Source organism: Epargyreus clarus, unplaced genomic scaffold, assembly GCF_041222505.1.
Source record: "Epargyreus clarus isolate Ecla_fem2 unplaced genomic scaffold, WU_Ecla_fem_2.2 ptg000017l, whole genome shotgun sequence".
NCBI classification, from domain to species: Eukaryota; Metazoa; Arthropoda; class Insecta; order Lepidoptera; family Hesperiidae; genus Epargyreus; species Epargyreus clarus.
Window position 1 is genome coordinate 14371105 of NW_027332225.1, and position 16556 is coordinate 14387660.

At 34.5% G+C, this 16556-nt stretch overlaps 1 protein-coding gene across 3 annotated transcripts in view; it reads right to left on the reverse strand.

Annotated features, from left to right (window-relative positions):
* LOC140749051 (protein amalgam) overlaps positions 1-16556 on the reverse strand; it is a 243056-nt gene that overhangs the window by 133811 nt on the left and 92689 nt on the right. For all 3 annotated transcript variants that reach the window (XM_073082068.1, XM_073082069.1, XM_073082067.1), the window contains one exon: positions 840-1014. In XM_073082068.1, the coding sequence (XP_072938169.1) occupies positions 840-924 (85 nt within the window). In that variant the 5' untranslated portion in view covers positions 925-1014. The remainder of the gene's footprint in view (positions 1-839; positions 1015-16556) is intronic.

A 16556-nucleotide genomic window follows, 5' to 3' on the forward strand; every position in this document is an offset into this window, starting at 1 on the left:
GTACAGAAACGCGATGTATTATGTATGTTTTTGTAAATGAATAGCGGTTTCTTCGACGCAGGAGAGCGTATTAAATGCTTTCTCTTATGTAACTGACGTAACAGACAGGCTCGTATGATCAAAGATTCGCGGAAATGAAAGGGCGCGTATTGTCCTCCAGTTGTGTGGGAAACTGGTTCCCAATTTAATTTAATAACGCTTCTTGAAGCTTGCTTGCTTCCGATGTGTGATGTTCTTACAGGTTGAAAATTAACCGTGTATGTTGCTGTGGATACGGGTAAACGTTTGTTTATGTATGAAAAGTAATTAAAATGGAAAGCTTCAATGTTTAACAGTAGTACGAAGTTCAGTTCGCTCGTATGCACAAAATCAGAAATAAAATACGATGCACCCATATTTTATATTAGTACAGCTGTTTCAGATGGACACTAATTTTAGGAATATTACATATCTTGTTAATAATCGCATTTCAATGGTAACTTAAAAATCAACAGTTATCATAAATGTATACTATTTTTATGATATATTATGACTTCAAAAATACAATTCTATTATCTTCAAAACCTGTCACTTTAAATTATTAAATTGTTCATAAAATATTAATCATAAATTAAACAATAATCGATTATAATAAAATGCGCCAAAACTTTGTCCTTTAAAATCTACTAAAACGCTCATTATTAGTAAATAATGAATCTCTCCTGTTGTTAATATTAAAATAATTAGCAAACAAAATAAAATTTCGAACTTTCTAACCACTAGAAATTCAGAAATTTCGATCTTACACAAAAATCAAGAATTATAACGGAATAACGGGCAATTAACATGGTCCGACTTACCCCCACCGCCCACCGCCGTGGTGGTGACGAGGTAGAAGCAGTGTAGCAAGGAGAGCAGCATCTTCATCGACATCGTGGCGTTCATCCCGTACCCCGCGCGCAGTGGCCCACCATGGTCATAGGCACCCTTAACTGCCGCCGTTACATCGTTAGCTTGGGCTTCTTTAGGGACGGTCTGCAAAAAAGAAAAGCGATTCAAGTAAATTGGTTAGTGTAGGCGACGCACAATTTGCTTATTTATTTTATTATTTTTACCGCAGAAGGTTTTAATGTGTGTTTCTTTTAATACGTTCTTATGTATAATATTGTTTTTAAGTCATTGCTTTCTTCGATACTTGTCATTAAATTTTCATCGGTACTTCTGGTTTTTTACATTCCTCAACCCACTTTCCACTAGACCCTACGTTTTTACATGCGACAGGCATGTAAAAACCTATAGTTATTTACTAAAATAACTTAATAGTGTAATACAAGAAACCTGTATTAAATGATGTTCAGCTGTGTCTTTGAAATAGCTTTGGTGACTTTCATTATACATCAACAGATGGCCCCATTAGTATTTCTGAATCATGCTATCAAAGTTTTCTCCACATCTATAATGTATATAGTAGTAGTTTGGGTAACTGTTAACGGTACTGACAAATAAAATATGTAATACTTAGATTTCGTCTAAAGAGCGTTTATTTTAGTTTGGATATTTCAAAATTTCTTATATAATTTTAGTTTAAATAAAAATAGATACAAAAGCTATTTAAGTAAAATTAGTAGCTCGACTGCGGAAGTACAACTGATGCACCTGCTTTCTTGTAACTGCTGTGTATACCCAGCTGCGTTCTAGTCTTAAATGAGCTACATAAATGGCCAATCGTGTAGTAGTGGGCGTTATATTAGAGGTAATCGGCAGTGAATAGGTCGTTTCGTGTATAGAATGAAAGGATTGTACATTTATTAATTTCGATATGTTAAATATTTTATAATAATATTTAAGTAAATTACTTGCACTTTAGGTGTTAGAAAAAGTATGGGCGAAACCTTAGCATATAACATATACGCATGCAGACCAGATCCGCATGAAGAGACATACCTGCGGCATAGAAAGCCCTACAAGGATGAATAGGAAGCCCTACGGAAAACATCGTGAGGGAACCTGCGCACCTATTTATTTAAAAAAATCTCAAAGGTACGTGAAGTCTATCAATACACACCTGGCCAGCGCGGTGGTCTTATGGCCTTATCCTTCTCACTCTGAGAGGAGACCCGTGCCCAGCAGTTGGACAACAATGGGTTGATGAGAAAGCCCTAAGTAAGAGTAAGTTAACGCTTTGAAACATGTAATTTTTTATGACATTTCGTTCGTAATCATAGTGAAAAAATGTTTTTCTTATATTGATTTAGTAGCCTAGTGGTTAAGAAACTCGGCCTCTCGATCGAGGGGTCCGAGGTTCAAATCCCAGGCACCTCTGATTTTTCAAAAATTATGTGCATATTAGAAATTAATTATCACTTGCTTAAACGGTGAAAGAAAACATCGTGAGAAAACCTGCATACCTGAGAGATTTATATACAAAAAAAATCTCAAAAAGGTATGTGAAGTCTACCAATACGCATTTGTCCAGCGCGGTGGACTATGGCCTAATCCTTCTCATTATGAGAGGAGACCCGTGCCCAGCAGTGGAACAGTAATGGGTTTATGGTGATGATTTTGTATTATTTTGCTGTAACAAATAACAATATACGCAAACATTACGAAAGTCTGCAGTTGTTTTACTCCTTGAATATAAAAAAGTATCCAGTATCTAATAAATATTTTGCTATTTATTGGTTACAATATTTGTTTTCAAAGTCATATTATTACGAGTATCTCTAACATTATGTCTAATACTATACACATATATAGAACAATAATAATACTCTTATAGTATCAACGACCAATAACAGTAAATCCAGTGTACGATCGCGGTAATATCATAAGTATTACTAAGCAGTTCGTACCGCGTTCCGCGCAAGCGGCTAATCGTAAACCGCGGCTAATGGGGCGTATGCCGTCACTCGCATTAACATTATACTCCTTGCAAGCATTTGTCACTAAATAAATTTATTATTACGGTTGTACGAAACAACGGTTTTGTGTATTATTGCGGGACACAGGCATATTTTCATACTGCGGGCTAACCAGCCGGCAGTATGAAAGACAACCGTCTTTTGGAAATCCCGGAGCCCTCTACTCAGCGCCGAGGACGGCCATCCGGGAGGTTTAGTGCGGTAAGAATTATACATAATCCTGCGTCGCTCCCACGGCACCGGGTACATCTTAGAGGTCCCCCCCTCGTAAACAAAAAAATGCATATTTTCATAACTAGGCTTCGATCAACAATACCAACTGATCGAAGTGACTAGGAAACTTGAACGAGTGCATTGGTAGAGAAAGCTTAAAGGCCAATCCGTCACCGATAGCTGTGTAGCTTTATCAAAGGGATATCTCCCGCTAGGTGAAGTTACCATGCAGCCAACGATGACGTTATGTTCCGACAGTATCAATTTGAGGCTTATATTGAGAAAAAATTATAGCGTGATTCAGGAATAACAGTGGCGACTCGTGACATAACATAATAACAGTAATTAACTCGTCAAGTGATGACGAATCAGAAATAAAATCGTATTATAACTGTTCACACCAAATCGTATAGTAAGGCACTGAGTGTTAGCGGGCTTCATGCGATTTCCTATCTTCCTATCTCTATATTGATATTTAACTGTCATTCACACCGCATCTTCGTTACGATACGATAGGTCCACTGTACAAAGTATTGTAAGCATTTCACATTCACACAATTAGACAGCCAGTCCCCTGACTGTCAGTGACTATTCCCAGTCTAATCCGCTACGCGTAGTATTGTTAGCATAGACTTGACATTTACACCGGGGTTAACAGTCGAGCCATGACAGTTAGCCGCTGAGTGTCAGTGGACTGACACAGTTTAAACGTGCACGTGCTTTCATAAACAACGTAGTAATATGTATTAATTAAAGAAAATACGAAATTAATATACGAAAATACGAAATTATAACACTAGATCATCGTTTTGACATTTTATGACAATATACACACGCATTGTTTTAGGAAATAAAGAGTATTCTATTCTATTGATCAATTGCATAATCATTTAATTATCCCCATTATCCTGTAACGTACCAAAATTAGTATAAAATTAATTAAATGTTTACAAAATTTCTATAGTATCAAAAACTCATTAAAACTGGCCTAACTCAGTAACTTGTGATTTTAGGTCATTCCCCAAACTTTCTATTAGGTACGAACATAATTATACTCGAATTTATCAAATACATACGTATCTATTCATCAATGTTTGTACTTAGGTAATTAGATATCGAGATTGATATTAGGCTGTAATAATAATGCTAATTAATGTAGATATCAATCACTAAATACTTATAATTGATTAGGTTTAAGTATGTGGATCTAGCGTACTCTATACATATATATTATACTATATTGTTTCAAATGTATAAATAGATAGATAGAATATTCTTTATTGCACAGTTCAATAGAACATAACAATTATACACAACTAGCTGACCCGGCAAACGTCGTGTTGCCTTATAAATAAAAAAATGTTAAGGGTGAACAACCCTTATCACTTTGGGTATGAAAAATAGATAGTAGCCGATTATCAGACCTATGCATATAAAATTTAGTGAAAATCGGTAAAGCCGTGTCGGAGGAGTACGGTAACTACCATTGTGACACGAGAATTTTATATATAAGATTATACAAGATAATCGTATGCAATATATTGATAGGTTTGAACTTGATATCTACCAGACAAGTTTTGTAATATAGAAATAGTCAACCAGCATTCAGTTCACCTTATTGTAAGTGGCTACTTCCTCCCACGGACATCTCTAATTAATTTTCTAATCTAAGAACGACAAGTTATGTAAAATAACGAGGTGACATTATAAAAAAATAAACTCGTCGCGTGTACTATGAATACATAGAAAAATGAACTACTTGATACCCAGAACAGAAATCTAAATTCATCTTATAGTAAAATAAATCTACCATTGCAGGTTTTCTACTAGAATGTTCATTCCCCTTGACGGATTGTCAAAACGTACACAAAAATACATACATACTTTACTCAATATGTATATCTCAATAATTATGTCGCTAACTGCTGGAGTCATTTTCATTTAAAGAGTAGATCCATTTCGAGTAGGACAGTTGTATTGCAACCTGCCTATACAATTTCCAATGGGCCCAAATGTAAACGGTCCTGCCTGCACCGGCCGTGTTGATACAGCTGTACGCTGCTTCGATTTACGTCCAATTGTTTGTACCTCCGTCCACCGTACTTATCTGTTGTCGATGTAACTATCAGTAAATTGTACCAGATAAACATAATTATTTAAAAACAAAAACTTGGATAGTAAAATTATAGCCCATGTCAGTCGCACTATTTAGAGAAATCCAACGACATCTCGTATGTTAAAATCCGTCAAGCCGTTTGGGCTGCAGAGAGTGCCTAAGAATGTAACATACATACATACATACGCTCGACAAACATTACCCTACACAATCGGATAAAAAAAGGTTTTTCTTCAAGACCGATACACAAAAATACATGAAAACACGTCAACAGACAAACAAGCATAGAAACACAGGAATAGTGACAATAGCATTTAATACATTTTACGGCCATTTTGAGTCTCATATCATAATTTTAAGCTTAGAGCTGCTCTGCTATAATTTAATTAATGTCATTGTGCCTCTAGCTTCTACCGTACTTCTGTATAGTATAACTAGCAGAACCCGCGGCTTCGCCCGCGTAAAAAAATATGATATGACATACAAACAACTGTAATCGTAAATTTGTACCTTTAACAATTTTAACAATAAAGTAGCATTAATATTTAATTAATAAAAGTTTTTTTTTTCGTCCGTTGTACCTAAATTGGTCAAGGTTTCTTCAGAAGCATACACTAAAACTCTAATTAGTGGACTGTAATGAAACTTTATTTAAAATATAAGTTTCATGTAGGATATAATATTTATTATTTACACTATTCCATAGGAACCGTCCATCTATGGGGCCTTACATACAGTGGTTCTTTCCAGGATCTCTGACTGGGCGATTAGAGCTCTCATTCTTACCACCCGCAACTCCAGAAGTCCCCCTTTAGTCTCCTACGACTGGCAGGGGATACTGTAGCCCTGTTCTAGCTTTTAGCTAGTTCAAAATTTTTATCCAAGATCTATGTATCTATTACATCACCATCACTAATCCACACATAGCCACAACCATACCCCACGGCAGGACAAAATGTTGGCACATAGTGTGTCCAAAGTAGTTGCGACGTATCTAATCAGTATACCAAAATGTAGGCCAATTTGAATAAACTTACGCATTATCATATATACAATTTGCACCCGTCCACGTGGTCGTGCATTTGTCTGAATAGACGTTATCTGAAATTTCACGTTTCTAAGTTCGAACCTAAAAGATTCCTGTATACATACATATAACACTTCCTTTACCTCCTTAGTAGAATTTCAAAAACATACTTTGTACATATGCATCAATAAATACTTTATCAGCAAATTTCTAGAAGCTAATATTCAACACCAGCGGTTGGCAACCCGACACCCACGGGTGGTGTGTGGCCCGCGACTTTCCCTTGTGGCCCGCGGGTCTGTGCGTTACTAATAATTGGCCAAGTGCAAGTCAAACCCGCACCTGGAGGGTTCAGTACAACCAAAATTTTCATTTTTTTAAATTTCTAGTATTTAATATTGCAGCAGCCATTAAAGTACACACATAGTGAAAATTTGAACTGTCTACCTCTAACGGTTCAAAAGTTAGTTGGAAAAATAACGAATAGCAGTTTGTTGTATGGGGTCCCCTTTTTGTTTTCAACTTTATTTTTATTTTTAGTATTTGTTGTTATAGCAGCCACCGTTATGCAACCTTTGTAAAAATTTCACATGTCTATCTATTACGGTTCCAGAGATAGAGCCCTGTGACACACGGACAGACAGCGAAGTCTTAGTAATAGGGTTCCGTTTTTATCCATTAGGTACGGAACCCTAAAACACCGCTGTACTGCACTTCAGCACGCGCAATACATTGCCATGTTAAAAATATATGTTACTACGGCCCGTGGAATTTCGCCCTACACTAAACTTCTCTGCACTCTGTTCTTTTTCCAGACACGCCAAAGGAAGTAACTTCAATAACGGTTTTTAAAGAAACTTTCTTTACTTATAGCACCCTAATGGGGTTGATTGTTGAGTTGCTAAAAATGCTGAAACAGATGTGTAAACAGAAAGGTCTGATGCATAAACCCTTTTATAGCCGTCTTAAGGGTTGATCTAAAAAAAACAGTGACTCAGATACTTCATTAAGTCCAATGCTGGTTTTTCATAGTGGTTGCTATTTAACGACCTCAAGGGTTGATTTGGTGTGTGAAAATGAAAGAATAGTGATATATTATTTACAACCAGAAAGCAAAATACCAATTTTCATAGACTTTGCTTAAAAAGCTGCGGACTTCTAAACGAAGTTTCCACCCCTATTTTACCTTCTTAAGGGTAGATTTTCCATAAAGGGTGTTAAATAAGCTCTATTATTTCGAACCAGAACGCTAAATGCTGTTTTTACAATCCTTGTTTCCAAATGAACGGATTTTAAAATAAAGTTATATTCCCTATTAATCGAACTTAAGGGTTGATTTTCAAAAAACGGTAAAATAGGTGTTCTATTATGTACAATCAGAAAGCTGAATACCAATTTTCATAGTCGTTGTTTCAAAATCTGCGGACCTTCTAACAAACTTTCAACCCCTATTTTACCCTCTTAAGGGTAAATTTTCTATAAATGGTGTTAAAAAGTTCTATTATTTCCAACAGGAAAGCAAAATGCAAATTTTTATAGACCTTGCTTCCGAATTAACGGAGTTTGAAATAAAATTCCAACCCCCATTTAACGACCTTAAGGGATGATTTTCCAAAAACAATGAAATAAGTGATTAATTATTTTCTATCGTAAACCCAAATACCCATTTATATACAGTTTACATCAAAACTGGGGGACTCTCATACAAACCTACAACCCGTATTTAACCCAAATAAGGGTTGATTTTCCAAAAACTATAGAATTAAAGTTCCATTATATCTTACCAGTGAGGCAATGACTAACTTTCATAGTGCTGGCTTTCAAAGTGGCAAATTTTAAAATAAGCTGTCAACCCAATTTTACCAACTTAAGGGTTGATTTTCCAAAAATGGTGAAATAGGTGTTTAATTATTTTCTATCGAAAACCCAAATACCGATTTTCATACAGTTTACATCAAAACTGGGGGACTTTCATACAAACTAACAACCCTTATTTAACCCATATAAGGGTTGATTTTCCCAAAAACGCTAGAATTAAAGTTCCACTATATCTAATCAGTAAGGCAATGACTAACTTTCGTAGTGCTGGCTTTCAAATTGGCAAATTCTAAAATAATCTGTCAACCCTTATTTTACCAACTTAAAGGTTGATTTTCCAAAAACCATGAAATAGGTGTTTAATTATTTTCTACCAAAAAGCTAAATACAGATTTTCATAGAGATTAGATCAAAACTGGGGGATTTTCATACAAACTTACAACCCTTATTTAACCCACATAAGGGTTGATTTTCCATAAACCGTAGAATTAAAGTTCCACTATATCTAACCAGTAGAGCAATGGCTAACTTTCATAGTTCTGGCTTTCAAATTGGCAAATTTTATAATAAGCTGTCAACCCTTATTTTACCAACTTAAGGGTTGATTTTCCAAAAATGGTGAAATAGGTATTTAATTATTTTTAATCGAAACCCCAAATACCGATTTTCATAGAGTTTACATCAAAACTGGGGGAATTCCATACAAACTTACAACAATTATTTAACCCACATAGGGGTTGATTTTCCAAAAACGATAGAACTAAAGTTCTATTATATCTAACCAGTAAAACAATGGCTAACTTTCATAGTGCTGGCTACCAAAATGACAAAATTTAAAATAAGCTGTCCACCCCTATTTAACCACCTTTAGGGTTGATTTTGTGAAACCCTTAGATTAGATTTTTATTACTTTAAATCAGAAAGCTAAATACCAATTTTCATCCAGTTTGCTTTAAAACTGACGGACTTTCATACAAACTTCCAACCCCTATTTAACACCCTTAACGGTGAAATATCAAAAAATCCGTTCTTAGTGCGCATCTACATTATAAAATGAAGCTATATTCCAAATTTCATGATTGTAGCTTCAGTAGTTTCGGCAAAACCTTGATTAATACGTTTCGAACGTGAGTATCTTTTCGCTTTTATATATATAATAATAATATAGAAGACCAGTAGCACTACCATGAGTTGGCATAGAAACGCCACTATAGAAATTGTAAATAGAAAACTATTGTCATTTTGCTAGTGAATAACATAACTACTATCGTTACGGTATTTCTTGACAACGTCTGTCAAATTAATGACTCATGGGACCGAATTTGTATGGCAATAGGTCATAATGACATTCGCTAGCGATTTGATTTCGATAGGTTTTTTACGTTACGAGTGGCTCACACTACGGAATTTACTTCTACGAGTAACCACCAGAGGCGCTGTACAATTTTTCTTACATTTATTTTACGCAGTCGCTAGCGAGTAATACTTTTGTAAACTCATGGTAGTGCTACAGTACAGTAGAACAAAAACGGCCTTATAAAATTAAAAAATAAATAAATGAACACGTAGATCAAATGTCTAAGTAGATAGTGTAATTGATTTCAAAATAAAAACCTGATCAACTTCACTCGTTACATATTCCTTTAATAAAGCCTGTTAGAAACCAACTTGAAATTGTCCGGTTATAACCCTCGCGTGGGAGAGGCTTTTATGAGTAAGACACTGTTGGTTGTCGGATAGGATTACACGGCTTTGTCTACCATTACAACTGCTTTCAAGCAAGTTTAACTTACATAATGCCTCTATAACGGAACAATTCATTAACACAGCTTATTAATCCTGTCTCTATGTAACAGCAAATTGAATACGTCTAGCAACCACTTTACATATAGAAGATTAATATTCGCACGTGCCAAATATGTCAGTGGAATTGGGTCAACGCGCTTACTGTAGAGAATTGTGCTATTCGAGGCTTCATTGGAAATATTAATATTGGCAGCGTTGACGGTAGTCTCGAAAATGTTGCTATAGAGTGAGGGCAAGTCCATGAAATAGATGATTATGCTACCGATTAATCCGAGCGGCGAATAATCTAATTTTCTGGATCCGATTATCATCCGCTTACGTTTAGGAAAACTACTATAGTATTGTGTCTATCTGGATAAATACATACATATGGATGAATCCAGAGCCTTGAATTAATTTCACGTTGATGACGTCATTATAGACATATTAAGAGAATTTAAAATCAATCCTATTTAAGTACCGACGTCATGTCAATGAGGAATCAAAATAACAGATGCTAAATAAACGATGTATGTGTGTATACGACTTACAGTTTTTCATTTGTGTGTGATACTACGCGAACTATTCACGATGTAGTAATAATAAGCGATATAATAACTATATCACATATAGTAGTAATTGCCCTAATATCAATTGCGAACAGACGAAATTTACTTTAAACATTCATTGGTATTAAAGACTTCATAATAAACGTTATCACAAACGGACGTGAGCTAATTTGAATTGCCATTTGACGCTAATGCACGCTTAACCGGGACACGCGGTCCGCATTTAAATGACAAAACCCCTAATGCGGAGGCGTAAAACAATAATCGACCGATTTGTACATTCGAAACAGAACATTACCTGCCCATAACATTATCGACGCCATAAAGATCGTCGTTCCTCCAAACTCGTATAGCAAATGCTCGCAATTTACTTTATTGCAGTCGGCATATCATTCCCACTTGTTCTTGGCCTTTCACACCACAGACTATACACATCAGAAAGGGTCTAGTCGCCCTGGTCGTTGTAGATTTCGCGGTAGGTCCCCGTTTTCGTTCCGCAACAATTTTTTGTGCGATCCCAAATTCGCAGCACGATACCTTTATTTGTCAAACATGTCCCACTGGGAGTTCAGGAATAGGTACGGGTGTCAGCGTTGTATTTGATGAAGATGGGAAAGCTACTCCATGTTCAAATGTTGTCGTAAATTTACCAGATGCCTTTTGTGCCGCCATTCCTTCATTTAATTTGAAAGATTACGACAAAGATATAGTGGATTAGGCAGCGCCGAAAAAGATTCTGAGGCCTCCAAGGATAAATTAACGGAATTAATCACTTTCGTTGCGGAGAGAAATGTTTTTCTTTTTCATTTTGAGAACGAATGTTTTGTAAACCCAGTGACCTGAATCTTTTTGGCTGTTAGGTGTCTCGTAATAACTTTTAATATAGAAATTGATTTTTACGAGAGCTTTAACAGAAACCTTGCGAGAGTTTTAAGCTTTTATAATTTTTGGTGTGTTTGACTTAAAAATAAGATGTTTCATAATAGAATAATAAATAATACAATAGGTTACTATTTTGTATTTTTAAACTCAATGTTATTATTTTGTATTTTATTTTTTAGTGTTATTATTTTGTATATTTAGACTCAATGAATTAACCCAATGATTGATTTTTCTAAATCTTTATTATCTTTCAGTATCAGTAGTAATTATATATATATAATCCTGAACTTACCACTGACTGACTGACATGCCGTTCTCCATGATGCCGGCGAGGAGCGACTTTGTTGTCTATGGCGGGTTTTCTCCTCTCCCCCCCGAGGCAAAGGGAAAAATATGAGATGCCATAGATTCAAGATGGCGGCCGATTTAAAATTTTTAACTTTTTTATTTATTGACTTTACGCAGATGTTTGTTTCTTTTTCGAATAATATTCGGGTGGGCGTTACGATGAAATTGGAAAAAAATGAAAAACCAAGATGGCCGCCGAGATATTTGAGTTTGAAATTTTTCAATTTTCGAGGTGTTTTTGGGAGGTCGTATCTCTTGGGATTTTTAATATTTTGTTGCCATTTTTTAAAATTTTCTCGGATATATCCTCAATTTTGCCAAATCGGATTTATTTATTTTTTCAACAAGATGGCGGGTCGTCTGTTAGGCGATTTGTAAAATGTACGAAAAAACGGATTTTTTGAAGTGAAATATTCGGAGGTTGGCAACGTTTGAGCTATTTGGTTTGTTCGGGGCGGTCGTGGGGCTCGGTCCGAAGTGTTGCCAGGTTTGAGTTTTTTTCTCCCCACTCTTACAATTTTTCAAACTTTTCATTCAAAAATATGAAAAGTAGAAGGAGAAATATTTTTGATGAACATTTTTCACAGGAATATTTTTTTTGGCTGTCGTAATGACATTTGACCATTTTCGTCGATGTCGACTGGCAACACTGGCCGCAGGAATTTTTTTTCAGTTTTACGAAAAATCGACTTCATCGACCTGAAGGAGTGGTGGGGGGTGGGTTTGATGTATGAGTGGAATTTTTTGTTTGCCTCCGTGTCTATGGGAAAAATCTGAAACTTTCAAAATTCAAGATGGCGGCCGAGCTGGATTGGGCAACTTTTTTTTTTATTTTGCACCTATCCAAGATCGGTATCGTTTCCGGCTAATTTGAGGGCGACTGATACGATGAAATTAGAAAAAGTTGAAAAAACAAGATGGCCGCCGAGATACTTGAGTTTGAAAATTTTCATTTTTCGAGGTGTGTTCGCGGGGTGGCACTGATGTGTTTTTTTAAATATTTTTTTGATTTTTTTCGTTTTTTTTCTCGGATATATGCTCAATTTTACCAAATCGGATTTATTTATTTTTTTAACTAGATGGCGGATCGTTCGTCAGGCAATTTGTAAAATGTATGAAAAAACGCATTTTTTGAAGTGAAATATTTTGAGGTTGGCAACATTTCAGCGAATCGCCTTGTATGGGGCGGTTGTGGAGCGTGACTTGAAGTGTTGCCAGGTTTAGGATTTTTTTTCTTCGTTCATACTTTTTTTGGAACTTTCCATTCAAAAATGTAAAAAGTAGAAGGAGAAACATTTTTAATGAAAATATTTTACATGGGCATTTGTCAGGGGGGTCGTAATGACATTTGAGCATTTTCATCCAAATTAACTGGCAACATTGGGAGCTAGATTTTTTTTTTCACTTTTTTGACATTTCGAGTAGCCCAGCCTAAACTATTGGTGGGGGGTAGTAATAATGTATGAGATATTTTTTCGGTATATTATGGTGGTTATAGGAAAAATGGGAAACATTCAAAATTCAAGATGGCGGCCCTCCTGCGATTTTCAACTTGTTTTTTATTCTGCGCGCCTACCTGAGATTGGTGTCATTTTCGGCTAATTGTGCGACGACTATTACGATAAAATTAGAAAAAATTGGAAAATCAAGATGGCCGCCGAGATATTTAAGTTTGAAATCTTTCATTTTTCGAGGTGTGTTTGTGGGGCCATAGCGCGATGGTTTTATTAATATTTTTTCGACATTTTTATTTTATTGGCATGAGTGTATCCTCAATTTTATCATATGGCAATGTCATATTTTTTAAACCAGATGGCGGACCTTGTATCAGCCATTACGTAAAATGTACGAAAAAATGCATTTTTCGAAGTGAAATATTTTGAGGTTGGCAACATTTGAGCGAGTCGCTTTGTATTGGGCGGTCATGGAGCTTGGCTCGAAGTGTTGCCAGGTAAAGATTTTTTTTTCATGCTTCATACATTTTTTGAAACTTTTCATTCAAAAATATGAAAAGTAGAAGGAGAAATATTTTTAATTAAATTTTTTCACAGAACTATTTTTTATGGGTGCCGTAATGACATTTGACCATTTTTGTCTTAATCAACTGGCAACACTGGGATACAGAATTTTTTTTCACGATTTTCACTTTTTGAGTACTTGGGCGGAAACCGTAGACAGGGCATATAAGTAATGTATGGGAGATATTTTTTATTACAAATGGACCCTATGTAAAAAATCGAAAATCCAATGTTGCCATATACAAAAAAAATGTTTTCATACAAATGCATTTTCTACAGGATTATCGAAGATTTCAAGCTGTTGCCACCATTTGACGTCATTTTTTTGTATGAGGCGCTTAATGGCACTTATAGACTGTACCAATGTGTAACGAAATATTTCAGTGTTGCCATACAAAAAATAATAATTTTCATACATGTGCATTTTTGTATGTCACATTTCAAGCTGTTGTAAATTTTTGACAACGTTATAATGTATGACGCGTTTGAATGTACTAATAGACTGCACATTTTGATAAAAAAATATTTTAGTGTTGCCATACAAAAAATAATAATTTTCATACATTTGTATTTTTGTATGTGGTGTTTCGGGCTGTTGTCTCCCTTTAAAGACCACCACCACCATGCCCAACATCACTAAACGTCAGTTTTCTGTATGAGGCGTTTAATGGTACTTATAGACTGTGTAAATTGGTGGAAAAATATTTCAGTGCTGCCATATAAAAAATAATAATTTTCATACAAGTGCATTTTTGTATGTCATATTTCAAGCGGTTGTTTCTTTTTGATGTCATTTTAATGTATGAGGCGTTTGTAGATACTAGAAGTATTAACATTTGGGTAAAATAATATTTCAGTGTTCCCATACAAAAAAATAATAATTTTCATACATATGCATTTTTGTATGTAATATTTCAAGCTTTTGTATATTTTTGACAATCTTATAATGTATGACACGATTGTAGGTACTAATAGACTTCACATTTTGGTAACAAAATATTTAAGTGTTGCCATACAACAAATAATAATTTTCATATATATGTATTTTTGTATGCAATATTTCAAGCTGTTGTCTTCTGTTGATATCTTTAGAATGTATGGGGCGTTTGTAGGTACTAATATTCTGCACATTTTTATAAAATAATATTAACTTTTGTATATTTTTGACAATCTTATAATGTATGACACGATTGTAGGTACTAATAGACTTCACATTTTGGTAACAAAATATTTAAGTGTTGCCATACAACAAATAATAATTTTCATACATATGTATTTTCTATTAAATATTTCAAGCTGTTGTATATTTTGACAACATTAAAATGTACGATGCGTTTGTAGGTATTAATAGATTTCACATTGTGGTAAAAAAAAATCAGTGGTGCCGTACACAAAATAATATTTTTTATACGCATGCATCTTTGTATGTAATATTTAAAACTGTTGTCTCCTTTTGATGTCATTACCTAATACGTGGCGTTGTTAGCTACTAACAGTTTGAACCATAGATATATTATACTAATAGATTGGCAATCCGAAAGAGTCAGAGCATAGTATACGTATGTGTTAGAGCGAGATAGACAGGCGAGACATTATTAACATTATAAAAATAAATAAAATTAAAATTAGTTTAAAACCTTTTACTCGAAAAATAATGCTGGCCACATATTTAATTGGCTGTAACGCTGTATTCGTGATTTAAAAAAAAAAAACAAAAGGGTATTATGGCGGGAAACGGCAGATGTCAAGGACGATGTTTGTGGAGGTCTTGGAAATAAATAAAAATAACTAGGTTGATTCAAGTCTTCCATTGGAGATACCCCCTACAATTCAGCCAGTGGGATCGGGTGCGTAAATCTGCGTAAGTTAATTTATTCGATATATTTAAATACAACAAATTAAGAATCGATACAAATGTTGGTTGGCACAGATTGTTTTAAGTTTGCTATCTGAGTTTATTAAATAGATATATAGTAGCCTAGCCGGGCGTTTTTCAGGAATTTGATTTGATTTTGGGTCAAATGTTTTTGTTTTCATTTTACCTTAATTTGATATAAATCATAATAACACTATATTAGAAGTTCTTACTTACACATTCGAGATATAAAATGGCAGTACCGTTGTTATGAGCAAATGTTATATTTGTTTAGAAGAACTTTAATGTTATAAGACAACTTTTGCAGGCTTCAAATTATTAATATTTCGTGATACATTTAACACCTCACGTTTTGGAGTATATGTTAAATATTTACTAGGGTTCATTGTGCGGATAATATCCGAAAGTAATTATTGAATTTTAAAATTATCCATGTTATATTGTTTAACATTATATTATCCGTATAATAATAATGGGATTAGGTTATAGAAAGTTTGTTCTATTCCTCAGTGTCCATTACGTTACGGACAATTGGAAAAGTATGGTTACAGCTTGTACTTACTTACTTACTTACATTTTTAAATAGAATTAATTGCAAGTTTTATTTTTGTTTTCATGTTAATATTGGATCAAACAATGAAGAATACCTTGGATGAATGGTCTTTGGAATGTAATAATAACGGACTGGGCATTCAACACTAAAGTATTAAAAGCACCTGTTACCATTTCGAAGGAGAAGAATTACGAGTCATAAGATATGAAAGAAGAAAAGCAAGACAAATTGTTTAGATTATTTGGAGAGAATTTGATGGTTATCGGTTACAGGGTTTATAAGTATATATTTCGGAATTAATTTATGAGTCGTTTAAAAATGTATATGATTTAATCTTAATGAGCTAACTTATTGGTATGTTGAGAAAGCTATAACTGGTTTGAAATTTTTTTATGACTTGAGTTTTTGAGTATTCTATTTATTTCAGTTTAATTCGTTGTATGTGTTAAAT